At 48.0% G+C, this 16,147-nt stretch overlaps 1 protein-coding gene across 2 annotated transcripts in view; it reads left to right on the plus strand.

Moving 5' to 3' along the window:
• Positions 1–2,022: 2,022 nt before the first annotated feature.
• Positions 2,023–16,147, plus strand: part of traip (TRAF-interacting protein) — a 61,556-nt gene continuing 47,431 nt past the window's right edge. For both annotated transcript variants that reach the window (XM_068052060.1, XM_068052061.1), the window contains exons 1-7: positions 2,023–2,114; positions 7,437–7,605; positions 9,173–9,230; positions 10,197–10,277; positions 13,100–13,139; positions 15,514–15,641; positions 15,730–15,824. In XM_068052060.1, coding sequence (XP_067908161.1) covers positions 7,508–7,605; positions 9,173–9,230; positions 10,197–10,277; positions 13,100–13,139; positions 15,514–15,641; positions 15,730–15,824 — 500 coding nt within the window. In that variant the 5' untranslated portion in view covers positions 2,023–2,114; positions 7,437–7,507. The remainder of the gene's footprint in view (positions 2,115–7,436; positions 7,606–9,172; positions 9,231–10,196; positions 10,278–13,099; positions 13,140–15,513; positions 15,642–15,729; positions 15,825–16,147) is intronic.

Consider the following 16,147-nt stretch of genomic DNA (forward strand, 5'->3'; position numbering starts at 1 on the left):
CTCATCTCATTCATTCCCTCCTCCTCTCTTTCCTCCCTTCCTCTTCATTCCTCCCATCCTCTCTTTCATTCCCTCCCTCCTCCCTCTCTTTCACTTCCCTCCCTCCTTCCTCTCATTCCCTCCCTCCCTCCTTCCTTCATCTCATTCCCTCCCTCTCATTCATTCCCTCCTCCTCCTCTCATTCCCTCCCTCCTCTCATTCATTCCTCTCTCATTCCTCCCTCCTCATCATTCCCTCCCTCCTCTCATTCATTCCCTCCTCTCATTCCCTCCCTTCTCTCATCATTCCCTCCCTCCTCTCTTCATTCCTCTCTCCTCTCATTCCCTCCCTTCCTCTCATTCATTCCCTCCCTCTCTCATTCATTCCCTCCTCCTCTCATTCTCTCTCTCATTCCCTCCTCTCATTCCCTCCTCCTCTCATCCTCCCTCTCTCATTCCTCCTCCTCTCATTCTCCCTCCTCTCTTCATTCCCTCCTCTCATTCCCTCCTCCTCTCATTCATTCCCTCCCTCCTCTCATTCATTCCTTCCCTCCTCTCATTCCCTCCCTTCCTCTCATTCATTCCCTCCCTCCTCTCATTCATTCCCTCCTCTCCTCTCATTCCCTCCTCTCTTCATTCCCTCCCTCCTCTCATTCCCTCCCTTCCTCTCTTCATTCCCTCCCTCCTCTCATTCATTCCCTCCCTCCTCTCATTCATTCCCTCCTCTCATTCCCTCCCTCCTCTCATTCATTCCCTCCCTCCTCTCATTCATTCCCTCCCTCCTCTCATTCCTCCTCCCTCCTCTCATTCATTCCCTCCTCTCCTCTCATTCATTCCCTCCTCTCCTCTCATTCCCTCCTCCTCTCATCTCATTCCCTCCCTCCTCTCATTCATTCCCTCCCTCCTCTCATTCATTCCCTCCTCTCATTCCCTCCCTCCTCTCATTCCCTCCCTCCTCTCATTCCCTCCCTCCTCTCATTCATTCCCTCCCTCCTCTCATTCATTCCATCCCTCCTCTCATTCCCTCCCTCCTCTCATCTCCCTCCCTCCTCTCATTCATTCCTCCTCTCATTCCTCCCTCCTCTCATTCATTCCCTCCCTCCTCTCATTCATTCCCTCCCTCCTCTCATTCATCCCTCCTCTCCTCTCATTCCCTCCCTCCTCTCATTCATTCCCTCCTCTCCTCTCATTCCCTCCCTCCTCTCATTCATTCCCTCCTCTCATTCCCTCCCTCCCTCCTCATTCATTCCCTCCCTCCTCTCATTCCCTCCCTTCCTCTCATTCATTCCCTCCCTCCTCTCATTCATTCCCTCCCTCCTCTCATTCATTCCCTCCTCTCCTCTCATTCCCTCCCTCCTCTCATTCATTCCCTCCTCTCATTCCCTCCCTTCCTCTCATTCATTCCCTCCCTCCTCTCATTCATCCCTCCCTCCTCTCATTCCCTCCCTCCTCTCCTCCCCTCCCTCCTCTCATTCATTCCCTCCTCTCATTCCCTCCCTCCTCTCATTCCCTCCCTTCCTCTCATTCATTCTCTCCCTCCTCTCATTCATTCCCTCCTCTCCTCTCATTCCCTCCCTCCTCTCATTCATTCCCTCCTCTCCTCTCCTCCCTCCTCTCCTCTCATTCCCTCCCTCCTCATTCATTCCCTCCCTCCTCTCATTCCCTCCCTCCTCTCATTCCCTCCCTCCTCTCATTCCCTCCCTTCCTCTCATTCATTCCTTCCCTCCTCTCATTCCCTCCCTCCTCTCATTCATTCCCTCCTCTCATTCCCTCCCTCCTCTCATTCCCTCCCTTCCTCTCATTCATTCCCTCCCTCCTCTCCTCTCATTCCCTCCCTCCTCTCATTCATTCCCTCCTCTCATTCCCTCCCTCCTCATTAATTCCCTCCCTCCTCATTAATTCCCTCCCTCCTCTCATTCATTCCCTCCTCTCATTCCCTCCCTCCTCTCATTCCCTCCCTCCCTCCTCATTCATTCCCTCCCTCCTCTCATTCTCCCTGTCAGTTTCTGCGCATGCTAACCGGAAGTTGTCTGTGTTACTGGCGGAAGTGGAGCCGGTTTTCAAACGGACTGGCGCCGTTGTTGGGAAAAAAAAAACACCGGGATCGGGAGAGAGAGAGAGACAGAGGGGCTGGGGGTAAGAGGAAAGCGGAAAGCCATAAGCCGCCTGGTTGCGGGCAGTGTCTAGGCGGCACCTCCGGCCTACACAGGGGCAGAGTGCCTGTGGTGAGGGGGCAGCTCCAGTCTCTCTGGGGCAGAGTCACTGTGCCTGTGAGGGGGCAGCTCCAGTCTCTCTGGGACAGAGTCACTGTGCCCGTGGTGAGTGGGCAGCTCCAGTCTCTCTGGTGCAGAGTCACTGTGCCTGTGGTGAGTGGGCAGCTCCAGTCTCTCTGGTGCAGAGTTACTGTGCCCGTGGTGAGGGGGCAGCTCCAGTCTCTCTGGGGCAGAGTCACTGTGCCTGTGAGGGGGCAGCTCCAGTCTCTCTGGGACAGAGTCACTGTGCCCGTGGTGAGTGGGCAGCTCCAGTCTCTCTGGGACAGAGTCACTGTGCCTGTGAGGGGGCAGCTCCAGTCTCTCTGGGACAGAGTCACTGTGCCTGTGAGGGGGCAGCTCCAGTCTCTCTGGGACAGAGTCACTGTGCCTGTGAGGGGGCAGCTCCAGTCTCTCTGGGACAGAGTCACTGTGCCCGTGGTGAGTGGGCAGCTCCAGTCTCTCTGGTGCAGAGTCACTGTGCCTGTGGTGAGTGGGCAGCTCCAGTCTCTCTGGTGCAGAGTTACTGTGCCCGTGGTGAGGGGGCAGCTCCAGTCTCTCTGGGACAGAGTCACTGTGCCTGTGAGGGGGCAGCTCCAGTCTCTCTGGGACAGAGTCACTGTGCCCGTGGTGAGTGGGCAGCTCCAGTCTCTCTGGGACAGAGTCACTGTGCCTGTGAGGGGGCAGCTCCAGTCTCTCTGGGACAGAGTCACTGTGCCTGTGAGGGGGCAGCTCCAGTCTCTCTGGGACAGAGTCACTGTGCCCGTGGTGAGGGGGCAGCTCCATTCTCTCTGGTGCAGAGTCACTGTGCCTGTGGTGAGGGGGCAGCTCCAGTCTCTCTGGGACAGAGTCACTGTGCCTGTGGTGAGTGGGCAGCTCCAGTCTCTCTGGGACAGAGTCACTGTGCCTGTGAGGGGGCAGCTCCAGTCTCTCTGGGACAGAGTCACTGTGCCTGTGAGGGGGCAGCTCCAGTCTCTCTGGTGCAGTCACTGTGCCTGTGGTGAGGGGGCAGCTCCATTCTCTCTGGTGCAGAGTCACTGTGCCTGTGGTGAGGGGGCAGCTCCAGTCTCTCTGGGACAGAGTCACTGTGCCTGTGGTGAGTGGGCAGCTCCAGTCTCTCTGGGACAGAGTCAATGTGCCTGTGGTGAGGGGGCAGCTCCAGTCTCTCTGGGACAGAGTCACTGTGCCCGTGGTGAGGGGGCAGCTCCAGTCTCTCTGGGACAGAGTCACTGTGCCCGTGGTGAGGGGGCAGCTCCAGTCTCTCTGGGACAGAGTCACTGTGCCTGTGGTGAGGGGGCAGCTCCAGTCTCTCTGGGACAGAGTCACTGTGCCTGTGGTGAGGGGGCAGCTCCAGTCTCTCTGGGACAGAGTCACTGTGCCTGTGGTGAGGGGGCAGCTCCAGTCTCTCTGGGACAGAGTCACTGTGCCCGTGGTGAGGGGGCAGCTCCATTCTCTCTGGTGCAGAGTCACTGTGCCTGTGGTGAGGGGGCAGCTCCAGTCTCTCTGGGACAGAGTCACTGTGCCCGTGGTGAGGGGGCAGCTCCAGTCTCTCTGGGACAGAGTCACTGTGCCCGTGGTGAGGGGGCAGCTCCAGTCTCTCTGGGACAGAGTCACTGTGCCCGTGGTGAGGGGGCAGCTCCAGTCTCTCTGGGACAGAGTCACTGTGCCTGTGGTGAGGGGGCAGCTCCAGTCTCTCTGGGACAGAGTCACTGTGCCCGTGGTGAGGGGGCAGCTCCAGTCTCTCTGGGACAGAGTCACTGTGCCTGTGGTGAGGGGGCAGCTCCAGTCTCTCTGGGACAGAGTCACTGTGCCCGTGGTGAGGGGGCAGCTCCATTCTCTCTGGTGCAGAGTCACTGTGCCTGTGGTGAGGGGGCAGCTCCAGTCTCTCTGGGACAGAGTCACTGTGCCCGTGGTGAGGGGGCAGCTCCATTCTCTCTGGTGCAGAGTCACTGTGCCTGTGGTGAGGGGGCAGCTCCAGTCTCTCTGGGACAGAGTCACTGTGCCCGTGGTGAGGGGGCAGCTCCATTCTCTCTGGTGCAGAGTCACTGTGCCTGTGGTGAGGGGGCAGCTCCAGTCTCTCTGGTGCAGAGTCACTGTGCCTGTGGTGAGGGGGCAGCTCCATTCTCTCTGGTGCAGAGTCACTGTGCCTGTGGTGAGGGGGCAGCTCCATTCTCTCTGGGACAGAGTCACTGTGCCTGTGGTGAGGGGGCAGCTCCATTCTCTCTGGTGCAGAGTTACTGTGCCCGTGGTGAGGGGGCAGCTCCAGTCTCTCTGGGACAGAGTCACTGTGCCTGTGGTGAGGGGGCAGCTCCATTCTCTCTGGTGCAGAGTTACTGTGCCCGTGGTGAGGGGGCAGCTCCAGTCTCTCTGGGACAGAGTCACTGTGCCTGTGGTGAGAGGGCAGCTCCAGTCTCTCTGGGACAGAGTCACTGTGCCCGTGGTGAGGGGGCAGCTCCATTCTCTCTGGTGCAGAGTCACTGTGCCCGTGGTGAGAGGGCAGCTCCAGTATCCCTGGTGCAGAGTCACTGTGCCTGTGGTGAGGGGGCAGCTCCAGTCTCTCTGGGACAGAGTTACTGTGCCCGTGGTGAGAGGGCAGCTCCAGTCTCTCTGGGACAGAGTCACTGTGCCCGTGGTGAGGGGGCAGCTCCATTCTCTCTGGTGCAGAGTCACTGTGCCCGTGGTGAGGGGGCAGCTCCATTCTCTCTGGTGCAGAGTTACTGTGCCTGTGGTGAGGGGGCAGCTCCAGTCTCTCTGGGACAGAGTCACTGTGCCTGTGGTGAGGGGGCAGCTCCATTCTCTCTGGTGCAGAGTTACTGTGCCTGTGGTGAGGGGGCAGCTCCAGTCTCTCTGGGACAGAGTCACTGTGCCCGTGGTGAGGGGGCAGCTCCATTCTCTCTGGTGCAGAGTTACTGTGCCTGTGGTGAGGGGGCAGCTCCAGTCTCTCTGGGACAGAGTCACTGTGCCCGTGGTGAGGGGGCAGCTCCATTCTCTCTGGTGCAGAGTTACTGTGCCTGTGGTGAGGGGGCAGCTCCAGTCTCTCTGGGACAGAGTCACTGTGCCCGTGGTGAGGGGGCAGCTCCATTCTCTCTGGTGCAGAGTCACTGTGCCCGTGGTGAGGGGGCAGCTCCAGTCTCTCTGGGACAGAGTCACTGTGCCTGTGGTGAGGGGGCAGCTCCATTCTCTCTGGTGCAGAGTTTACTGTGCCTGTGGTGAGGGGGCAGCTCCAGTCTCTCTGGGACAGAGTCACTGTGCCTGTGGTGAGGGGGCAGCTCCAGTCTCTCTGGTGCAGAGTCACTGTGCCTGTGGTGAGGGGGCAGCTCCAGTCTCTCTGGGACAGAGTCACTGTGCCTGGGGGGGCAGCTCCAGTCTCTCTGGTGCAGAGTCACTGTGCCTGTGGTGAGGGGGCAGCTCCAGTCTCTCTGGGACAGAGTCACTGTGCCTGTGGTGAGGGGGCAGCTCCAGTCTCTCTGGTGCAGAGTCACTGTGCCTGTGGTGAGGGGGCAGCTCCAGTCTCTCTGGGACAGAGTCACTGTGCCCGTGGTGAGGGGGCAGCTCCAGTCTCTCTGGGACAGAGTCACTGTGCCTGTGGTGAGGGGGCAGCTCCATTCTCTCTGGGACAGAGTCACTGTGCCCGTGGTGAGGGGGCAGCTCCAGTCTCTCTGGTGCAGTCACTGTGCCTGTGGTGAGGGGCAGCTCCAGTCTCCCTGGGACAGAGTCACTGTGCCTGTGGTGAGGGAGCAGCTCCAGTCTCTCTGGTGCAGAGTCACTGTGCCCGTGGTGAGGGGGCAGCTCCAGTCTCCCTGGGACAGAGTCACTGTGCCTGTGGTGAGAGGGCAGCTCCAGTCTCTCTGGTGCAGAGTTACTGTGCCTGTGGTGAGGGGGCAGCTCCAGTCTCTCTGGTGCAGAGTCACTGTGCCTGTGGTGAGGGGGCAGCTCCAGTCTCTCTGGGACAAAGTCACTGTGCCTGTGGTGAGGGGGCAGCTCCAGTCTCTCTGGTGCAGAGTCACTGTGCCCGTGGTGAGGGGGCAGCTCCAGTCTCTCTGGGACAGAGTCACTGTGCCCGTGGTGAGGGGGCAGCTCCAGTCTCTCTGGGACAGAGTCACTGTGCCTGTGGTGAGGGGGCAGCTCCATTCTCTCTGGGACAGAGTCACTGTGCCCGTGGTGAGGGGGCAGCTCCAGTCTCTCTGGTGCAGTCACTGTGCCTGTGCTAAGGGGGCAGCACAAGTCTCTCTGGGGGAGAGTTCCAGTGCCTGGTGTGAGAGGGTAGCTCTGGCCTTTCACTGTTGGAGCTCAATATTTTACCGGAGAATTAAATATTGACATTATGCCCCAATCTGATTACCAACTGCATCTCCCTTAACAATAAGTTGTGTTTTATAACTATGTTGAATACTTTATAATTATAAAACTGGAAGACATTGAAGATTTAACAACTTTTAAGCAAATACAGAGCAAAGTTAACAGGGAATTAACAAAATGGAAGGTCTGTGATAGGATAGAAGGTCAGAGGGATTCAATTGCAAAAGTGGGTGGTGATGCAAAGCCAAAGGACATGGTAATAGGACAAGGAAAGAGACAAAAGATGGATGCCGAGGAGGTGTAAATGGTTACAGTGGAATTTCAGAGTCTGAGGGAAGCGTGAAACGTGACAAAGCAGAGAGGGTAGCCAAAAAAGAATATGGCAGGTGGACCTCAGGGGTGCCAGCCATGTACCATTGGGGAAATCCACAGCCTCCACTCCCAGCACATCAGAGATCCTGCATCCGCAGGATTTTGCTTCTGTCGCAGACAGGTTGTGCTGTCACAATTGGCATTTCTATGCAGGCACTTGTATCAGAGGCTCTCAAACATTTCTTCATGGGTGATCCTTGGAAACCTCTGCTCTAACTTCTGAAAGAGCGTATGAGCTCCCCAAAGTGCTGTTGGGGCGTAAAGTGTTTGTATTAGTGATTTCCAGCAACAGGAACTCAGGTTGAAAACATATGCTATATGATACTATATATTTAATTGAAAAACTCAGTGGAGAGCAGGATTGCTCAGCTCCTCATATTTGTTTCTAGATATTTAGGCATGGGTATAAACACATGAAAGGGTTTGATATCAAATCATTACAGTATTGTACAGCATGGGCCATTGTTTAAGATTAGCGACACATGAACAAATCCTTAATGTGTAATACTGATGTTTGTTTTCTTTTTTAAACTGACAGGGTAGGACTACAGTTGCTGTTGTAATAACGAATGCAGGTTAAGGTATCTGCTGATGTAGAACGAGGAGAGAATGCCAATACGCGCCTATTGTACGATTTGTTCTGATTACTTTGATAATTTCAAGGATGTGGCAGCTATCCATTGTGGACACACATTTCACAATGAGTGGTGAGTACTGAAAAAAGAAGTAACTAATCTCAAATGAGATAAATGGTTCTAAAATGGCAAAGCCCTGCAATTACTGGTCCTTGAAATTAGTAGAATGATTGTAGGGTACAGATATAATGTTACAATCTCCATTACTCAGCCTGACAAGTTGTATTCTAGATAAGACTAGAGCTATCTCTTATTAAAAGGCTTGTTCATGTGATGCAGTGATTTAAACTTCCTGCGAACAATCTGATTGCAGAATCAGAGCCCATTGATTTCTTTCTTAACTAATCATTGCCCACCAGTAGATTGGCTGTTCTGCCACTGGACATTTTCCAGTGATAAACACGGAGTAACACTTTGTATGTCCAATGTATACACTGAACTGAGCGTGAGCAACATCATCTGTTGCGTTCTTTGTAATTCTAATCTATGTAATTGCCTTTGTCTGTACTTAAAGAGCATTTCTAACCCACTTCATAAATGACATTGGGTTCTTAAATGTTCCAACATGACATGAATAATTATTTTGGGAGGGGTGACCTTATGCTCCCACATAATGCAGTGTATTGGGACACCAGTGTACAGTACAATGATAAAGAGGTGGGTTTGATTCTGCAATCTGCGAGGCTTCTGATTTCAGCAAAGTTACTGGGGAAAGGGTGCGAAGACCTTTTGCCCTCCCCATACAAGTGGGAGAATCAGAGCGATGACCTCAGATTGCTGTTCCACACCTACTGTTGGTTGAGCAGCATGGCAGAGACCAACAGCAAGTTGCTTGTCGAACGCAATCGCTGCATGGCCCACAGAGAGAAGATGAAAGAGAAAATTAGATGGTACATATCCTGAGCGGATGCTTTCTTCAATGCTGCTTAGCATTTTAAAGGTGGTATTAAAAGTATCTTGCAGGTTAATTATCCATAATAGCAGCATTATCCAACCACAGGTTAACCATATCCTCATAGTTATAGTAATATAAAAGCAAAATACTGCGGATGCTGGAAATCTGAAAGAAAAACATCATCCTGATGTAAGGTCTGAAACATTAACTCAGTTTCTCTGATGCTCCCAGACCTGCTGAGTATTTCCAGCATCATAGTTATAGCTTGTACCAGCTGTCTCTAAGACTGTCCCTTATTCCACTCATGTCTGGTCTGCCTGATAGTAATTTGTGATTAGGAAAGATGGAGTTGGAGTTGTTTGGAAAGAGCGAGTGAATTGTAATTGCAGAAAAGTGAATGAATTATAATTGTAAGAAAGCTGTAGATGAGGGAGGAGCTGCAGTTCAGGAAGATTTCACAGTTCCTGCATCAATTATGTAATGCTTTATATCTCTGCCACAATGGTAAAGCAGCTTTTATGTTAGTATTTTCATGACAGGAAGGATTGTACATAGTGGAGAAGGGAGCAAACATACAGTACTCTGTTTTAAAGAATAAGGTGTACTTTCTGAAACCGTTCAATTGTTTCCCAACGCACTGCAAGTATTGGAATTATTTCATTCTATGTGAGAGTTGATTGATTTTACTTAAAATCATACTTATTTTAAGCTAATTGTCCACTAACTTTTTTTTGCTTCTTACAGTCTTGCTCAGTGGTTTTACAGTGCTCCATCTCGGACCTGCCCTCAGTGTAGAATACAGGTACTATAACTAATTGTATCAACAAATTCTCTCTCAAATGCAGTTTCCATGCAGTTGTCACCCTTGGTGTAAGAGCTTGTTGATAATCTAACAAAATAAATTTCATCTATGAACATTAGAATAGAGATGCGATTATACAATTGCTACATTTGTCTTAGGGTCCCAGGGCTGGGTGGGATAAAGAAAATCAGTCAGGTTTGCAGTTATCTAACTGCTTCTGAAGGAAAGTACAAGTGTGTTGGGAAGTGATTGAGGAACAGGGTTTGCCTTACCACTGAACCCCATCACCTCTGGTCCAGTAGTCTGCCAGAGCCCTGTCTAGGCTCTTTGATGAACAATGGGCAGTTGGTCAAAGTACCTACAGGCTGCTGGTGTAGACAAAAGCCTGCAAAATACTGCAAATCTGAAATAAAAACAGAAAATGCTGGAGATACTCAGCAAGTGTCTGTGGGGAGAGAAAAGAGTGTTAACGTTTCAGGTCAAGGACTTTTCACCTTTCGTTCAGGAAATGAAGGGATTGGCACAATAGAGATGGGCATAATTTTCTCACTTGGTGAACTCCCGTTTCTGGCTGTGTCATGTCCTAAAAGTCTGCCTTGGTTGGGATATGGTATGGGGGAAATGGAGACTACATGACAAATAACGCAAATATAATAAAGGATTCTGTTTTAAGCATATGCAAAGTACAGTGTTATTGCTATTTGACACCGGGAATTGGAGTTTAGAATAAGAGGCAGTCCTTTACCTAATAGTGGAATCAGTATTACAGAACTAGCGTGCACAATAGCTGGCACGGGTGACTTCAAACCAACTTGCACAGAGTGGCTGATGGGTTATTTTTCCTTAGTTCTGTATTGTAGCACAACGCACAGGGTACTTTGCATCTCTCTGCTGTCCTATGGATCAACATTTATTTTTAAATAAAAACTCACTGAAGTGGAATGAGATGTTTTTATTTTCTAATAGGTCAGTGCGAGACACATCATCAACAAGCTGTTCTTCGATGTAGGTGAGAGCGAGCAGGTGTTAGATGCAGAAACTCTCCAGGTAAGGCTGCCTTTTGCTCCAAAACCAGCAACTTTGTACTTGCAGTTTTGGCAACCAGGTCAGGTTTCCAGGATAACTCATGTTTTGCTGTATCTTAACAAGTAAAGTCTTGAGATAATCTGGGGTACATTATATCTGGCAATTCCCTCAAATGAATATATAATAATTACTTTAAAAGTGTTATTTATGGGCTGTGTTCATTTGAGAAATACTGTAACAGAGGCAATATGGAAGTTGCCACTTTGAGCAGGATCAGCCATATTCCCTTTGCTTTTCGAATGATTATTGTAAAGTCATAGAGTCACATACGATGAGGAATGATACAATAAATACAATATTTTTATCCTGAAATTGATCTTTAATTGTACACTGGCTAAAAACTGTCACTTTTACTTAGTGTAAGTGCAGTCTAAGCAGTAATGGAGTAGGAGTCACTGTGTTGTAGCAGAATTGATGCAGTGGCTAAGAAGTAGTGAAGGGTTGGAGACTGAGAGAAGCTTAGCGAGTGTTACGAAAAATTGTTTTGTTCTTCAATTGCTTCACTCCAGCTGGGTTCTGACTGGAATTTTCTAGGCATACCTGAGACATTTAGAATAATGAGTGATTACAAGGCAAAAATCTCATCAAAGGAGTAAGCTATAATCCTAGAGAACACATTACACAGTTTATAATCACCTTTCTGATTCCCAGAACAAGGTTACTGGCATTCATTCCCAGTTTCAGTTATTTTACATAACTTACTTTGCCAGTGACATATCCTGTTAGTGGTTTTCTGGTGCACCCTTAAGATCAGCAATGTGGTGTATTTACTGCAAGTTTATCAGGTGCTAATTACTGGGAAATTGCAGTCAATGTCTATAGTACGTAAAGAGATGAAAAGGAATGTTAGAAATTTGTAAAGATAAGTAGAAGAATGAACATAAAGGCAAAATACTGTTGTCGCTGGAAATCTGAAATATAAAATAGCATAGTAGAGATGCTCAGCAGGCCAGGCAGCGTCTTTGGAGATAAACAAAGTTAACATTTCAGGTCAAAGACCCTTTGTCGGTGAGTTGCCTTCCAGGATTTTGATTTAGTTCTGATGGCATACGGCATGCTGGCCTTCATCGGTCGGGGCATAGAGTATAAAAATAGGCAAGTCATGCTGCAGCTGTACAGAACTTTAGTTAGGCCACACTTAGAATATTGCGTACAATTCTGGTCGCCACACTACCAGAAGGACATGGAGGCTTTGGAGAGGGTACAGAAGAGGTTTACCAGGATGTTGCTTGGTCTGGAGGGCATTAGCTATGAGGAGAAGTTGGATAAACTCGGATTGTTTTCACTGGAACGACGGAGGTGGAGGGGCGACATGATAGAGGTTTACAAAGTTATAAGCGGCATGGACAGAGTGGATAGTCAGAAGCTTTTTCCCAGGGTGGAAGAGTCAGTTACTAGGGGACATAGGTTTAAGGTGAGAGGTGAAAAGTTTAGAGGGGATGTGCGAGGCAAGTTCTTTACACAGAGGGTGGTGTGCCTGGAACTTGTTGCCGGGGGAGGTGGTGGAAGCAGGTACCATAGAGACGTTTAAGAGGCATCTTGACAAATACATGAATAGGATGGGAATAGAGGGATACGGACCCCGGAAGTGCAGAAGGTTTTAGTTTAGGCAGGCATCAAGATAGGCGCAGGTTTGGAGGGTCGAATGGCCTGTTCCTGTGCTGTACTGTTCTTTGTTCTTTGAATGCTCAATGTTATATGGTAGAATGAACAATTTGGTCAGAGAAAGTAGGGGGAGATGGTGGCCTAGTGGTATTGTTACTGGACTAGTAATCTAGAGGCCCAGGTTGATGCCATGGGGACATGGGTTCAAATCCCACCACAGCAGCTGGTGGAATTTAAATAATTAGTTCATAGAAATCTGGAATTGAAAACTAGTCTCAGTAATGGTGCCATGAAACTATCATCGGTTGTCATAAAAACCCATCTAGTTCACTAATGCCATTTAGGGAAGGAAATTTGCCGTCTTACCTGGTCTGGCCGACACCTGATTCCAGACCCATGGCAATGTGGTTGATTCTTAATTGTCCTCTGAAATTACTTGGCAACATATGAGCATAGGAAATAGGAGTAGGCCATCCGGGCCCTCAACCCTGCTCCGCCATTCAATCAGGTCATGGCTGATCATCTACCTCAATGTCATTTCCCTGCACTATCCCCATATCCCTTGATATCTTTAATATGTAGAAAAACTGAATTCAAGTTCTGAAACTGCCTCGGGATTTGAATTTGCTGTTCTCTGGATTACTAGTCGAGTAACATAACCACTACACCACTCTACCCATAATTAAGCAATTGGGGATGGGCAACAAATGCTGGCCTTGCCAACGACACCAACATCCCATGAAAAGAACAAAGAAAAGTAATGTTTCCAGTGTCACCAAACTTCATCAATCTGGTTCTTAAATAATAGTTATCTTTGCAGCTGCAATAATAAAATTGTCCCAATATATATCATGCAATTTTAAAAACTACATATTTCACTTGTTAATTTGAAGTTTTTTTGCAGTTAAATTATGCAATTTATATGCAACAGCATGTGTTCACAATTTTAATTCAACAGACATATTCATGATTTGAATTTAATTTACAAAATTCAAATGAAGCAACTTCAAATTAGACTGTAAATTTGAATTCAGATCACAGTGGGAGCGTGTTATTGTAAAATAATGAATTTAATTTATATTTTCAAAATTGATATGGAAAAGGTGTTTACAATTCTTGTTTCTGTTCTGTGCTCTACAAATCTGTCAGATTTTGTTTTTAATTATTTGAACTTCCAGAATGAATTGAACAGAGTCAAGTCTGAGTTATTACAGAAAGGTAAGAATTCATTTCATATTTTAATATACTATGCAGCTCATCGTTACCATCCCAGTAAATTGACTGTAAAATGAGAGTGAATTGGAATGGGCTGTTGTCAGGTTTATGCATGTATGGTAAAATGTGCTGTATATGGCATACCAGTTTTTATTCTAATGTTAAAAAGATATTATTCCCAAATGTGCTATATTGTGCTTATCTAAAAAAGTGTTCAGTTGTATTAAAAGAGAAATAGCTTTGCACAAGAGCTGTCCTTGTCCTACCCTACCTGTATAAAGCTGACCAACAACAGTGTTAATGTGTGTCTTGTGCATTGCATCTTTTATGGCAGTTTTGCATAACTTCTGTTCTGTGGCCCAGTGGAGTGTTAACTGTTGTATTTCTAACTTTATCCTCAGGTTCTTGCATATCAGGTAGTAACTGAGAGGGCAGGTAAAACAGCCCCTAAGCTGCTGCCATTGTTATTGGCTGCTGAGAGGTGCAGTAAGTTGCCCTCCACAGTTTTGATTCTCCATCTCTCTAGCCCATTTTTCCTGATGGAAGGTGCCTGATCTTGATCACTGCCATGTTGGAAATAATGAGCCCAAACTGATTTCCTAACATGCACCGCCTGGCCTCTGAGTGGCTGCAGGGTGTTCATCAAGTTTGTTATGTGATTTGCAAAGACTGGGGCTTTGAAAAGAATACTCTAGGATAAGGTTCTTTAATTGTCTTATTCTGAAGTTTCCTTCAATAAAATTCCCCAATGCTACACTGAGGGTTCATTGTCAGAAGATCACAGATGAGGAAGGCTATTTGACAAATCATTCATCCACGATGACCATAAAATTCCTCATTGTACTGTCTGATTTTTTTTTCAATGACTCCAGGGTTTTAATTTCCATGCCACATGGAGTCCATTCCATGACAATTCTTCCCCTGAAGAAAATCTTCCTGATATCAGTGCTAAATTTGCCTTTTACTAGTTTGAGCCTTCGGCCCCTTGTCCAATTTAATTTGAAGTAATTTTCCAGATTTATCTTTTCCTTACCATTCACAATCTCGTGTACCTCTAAGATCGCTTCTCAGACCTTTTCTTACAAAACCAAAGAGCTCTAGCTTCTCCATTATTTCCTTGTAACTGAGATCCCATAAGATTGGGATTCACCTCACGAACCTTCGCTGCACAGCTTCCAAAGCTTGAATGCCTCCTTTGTGTCTCCATGACCAGAACTGGGCACAGGACGCAAGATGTGATCTGACCAGAGCACGGCGGTTTAATCATGATTTCCTCTGATTGTTGTGTCTATATAATGTCATAATCTATTGGCTTTATTGAATGGTTTTCTGCTTTGGTTAGACATTTTGACTGCTGACTCTGTGTGAAAGCACTCCTACGGCTTTTTCATCTTCATCCATAGCTGTTTCAACTCCTTCACAAAGTATGTCTGTTGTCCATTTTTCCCACGTGTAGTGCTTTATGTTGTTCTGCTCACTTGTATATTTTATACAGCTTGTTCTGTAGTTTCTGAGCTGCTTCCTCTGATTCTAATGGACTACCTAGTTTGGTATCATCTAGAAATATAACCAAGTCATTGATATCTGCTGTGCTGATGCTGCGCTTGACACTCACACGGAAACTCAGCTACAAAGACTCACGGACTGTCTCTCCTGTACCTGTAACTTGTTCTCCTTGACTATAAGCATCAAGAAAACTGTGGTCATGGGACAAACTGTTGCATCTCCACCCCTGATCACACTCAATAACACGCCACTGGAAGTGGTTAGCAAATTCTGCTACCTTGGGTCCCTGGTGACAGACAATCTGTCCCTTGATGCAGAGCTCGATACACGCATAGGGAAAACCGCTACCACTTTTGGCCAACTTGCGAAATGCGCATGCAATAACACCAAGCTGACCGTTGGGACCAAGCTGACCGTTAGGACCAAGCTGATGGTATATAAGACCTGTGTTCTCAGCACCTTACTGTATGGCTGTAAAACTTGGGTGACTTAAAACTACCAGACAAATGACGTGGGACAGGTTAATTTGCTCTTTTAGTGAGTGATGCTGGTTGAGGGAGGAATTTTGGACAGCAAACTGGGCAAACTTTCTGCTCCTCTTTGAACCGTGCCACGGGATCTTTATATCCATTTAAATAGGCTGAGAGGACCTAATCCAAAATGTGACATCACCAGCAATTCAGTACCTCCTCAGTATTGCATTGAAATATCAGCTTAGATTGTGCATTCAAGTTTCAGAATGGGGCTTGAACCCATGACGACTTGATGCAAAAGTCAAAGTGCTACCAACTGAGCAAAGGTGATACCCTGTTAATGATGGAATGCACTATGGGGGTGTGCTTTTGTTCTTAATTTGGTTATTTGGTTTCAGAGAAAGAGAAGAAGGATCGCCAGTCAATCATTGATAAACTGAGGAACACTCTGGACGAACGCAACACAAGAATAGAGTCTTTGACGAAGGAGCTGAGTGAGACAGGAATGCTGTGCTCCACTCTCAAGGTATCTAGATGCATGTCTTCAACTTTCCAATTGGACTGGAACCCACTTGCATGCATTTATTCACTGGTGCGTTATTCTATTTTCACAGAAGCAGATGAGGTATCTGGAACAGCAGCAGGATGACTCAAAATCCGCAAAGGAGGAGGCACGCAGGCTTCGACAGAAATTGAAAACATTAGAAAAGTATGGTGAATTTAGCGTTTTTATATAATAAATGGCCATGCATATTTCCTTTAGTAATTGCACAGAATGAACAACACCATTTGGTCCAACAGGTTTATGCTGGTGACCCTTCTTCGGTTCCGAAGAAGGGTCACTGACCCGAAACATTAACTCTGATTCTCTTTCCACAGATACTGCCAGACCTGCTGAGTGATTCCAGCATTTCTTGCTTTTGTTTCAGATTTTCAGCATCCGCAGTATTTTGCTTTTAGGTTTATGCTGGTGTTTGTGCTTCTCACAAATTATCCCTACCCGTCTTCATCTAACCCCATCAGCATAATTTT

The sequence above is a fragment of the Heterodontus francisci genome, chromosome 19, assembly GCF_036365525.1.
Source record: "Heterodontus francisci isolate sHetFra1 chromosome 19, sHetFra1.hap1, whole genome shotgun sequence".
NCBI lineage: Eukaryota > Metazoa > Chordata > Chondrichthyes > Heterodontiformes > Heterodontidae > Heterodontus > Heterodontus francisci.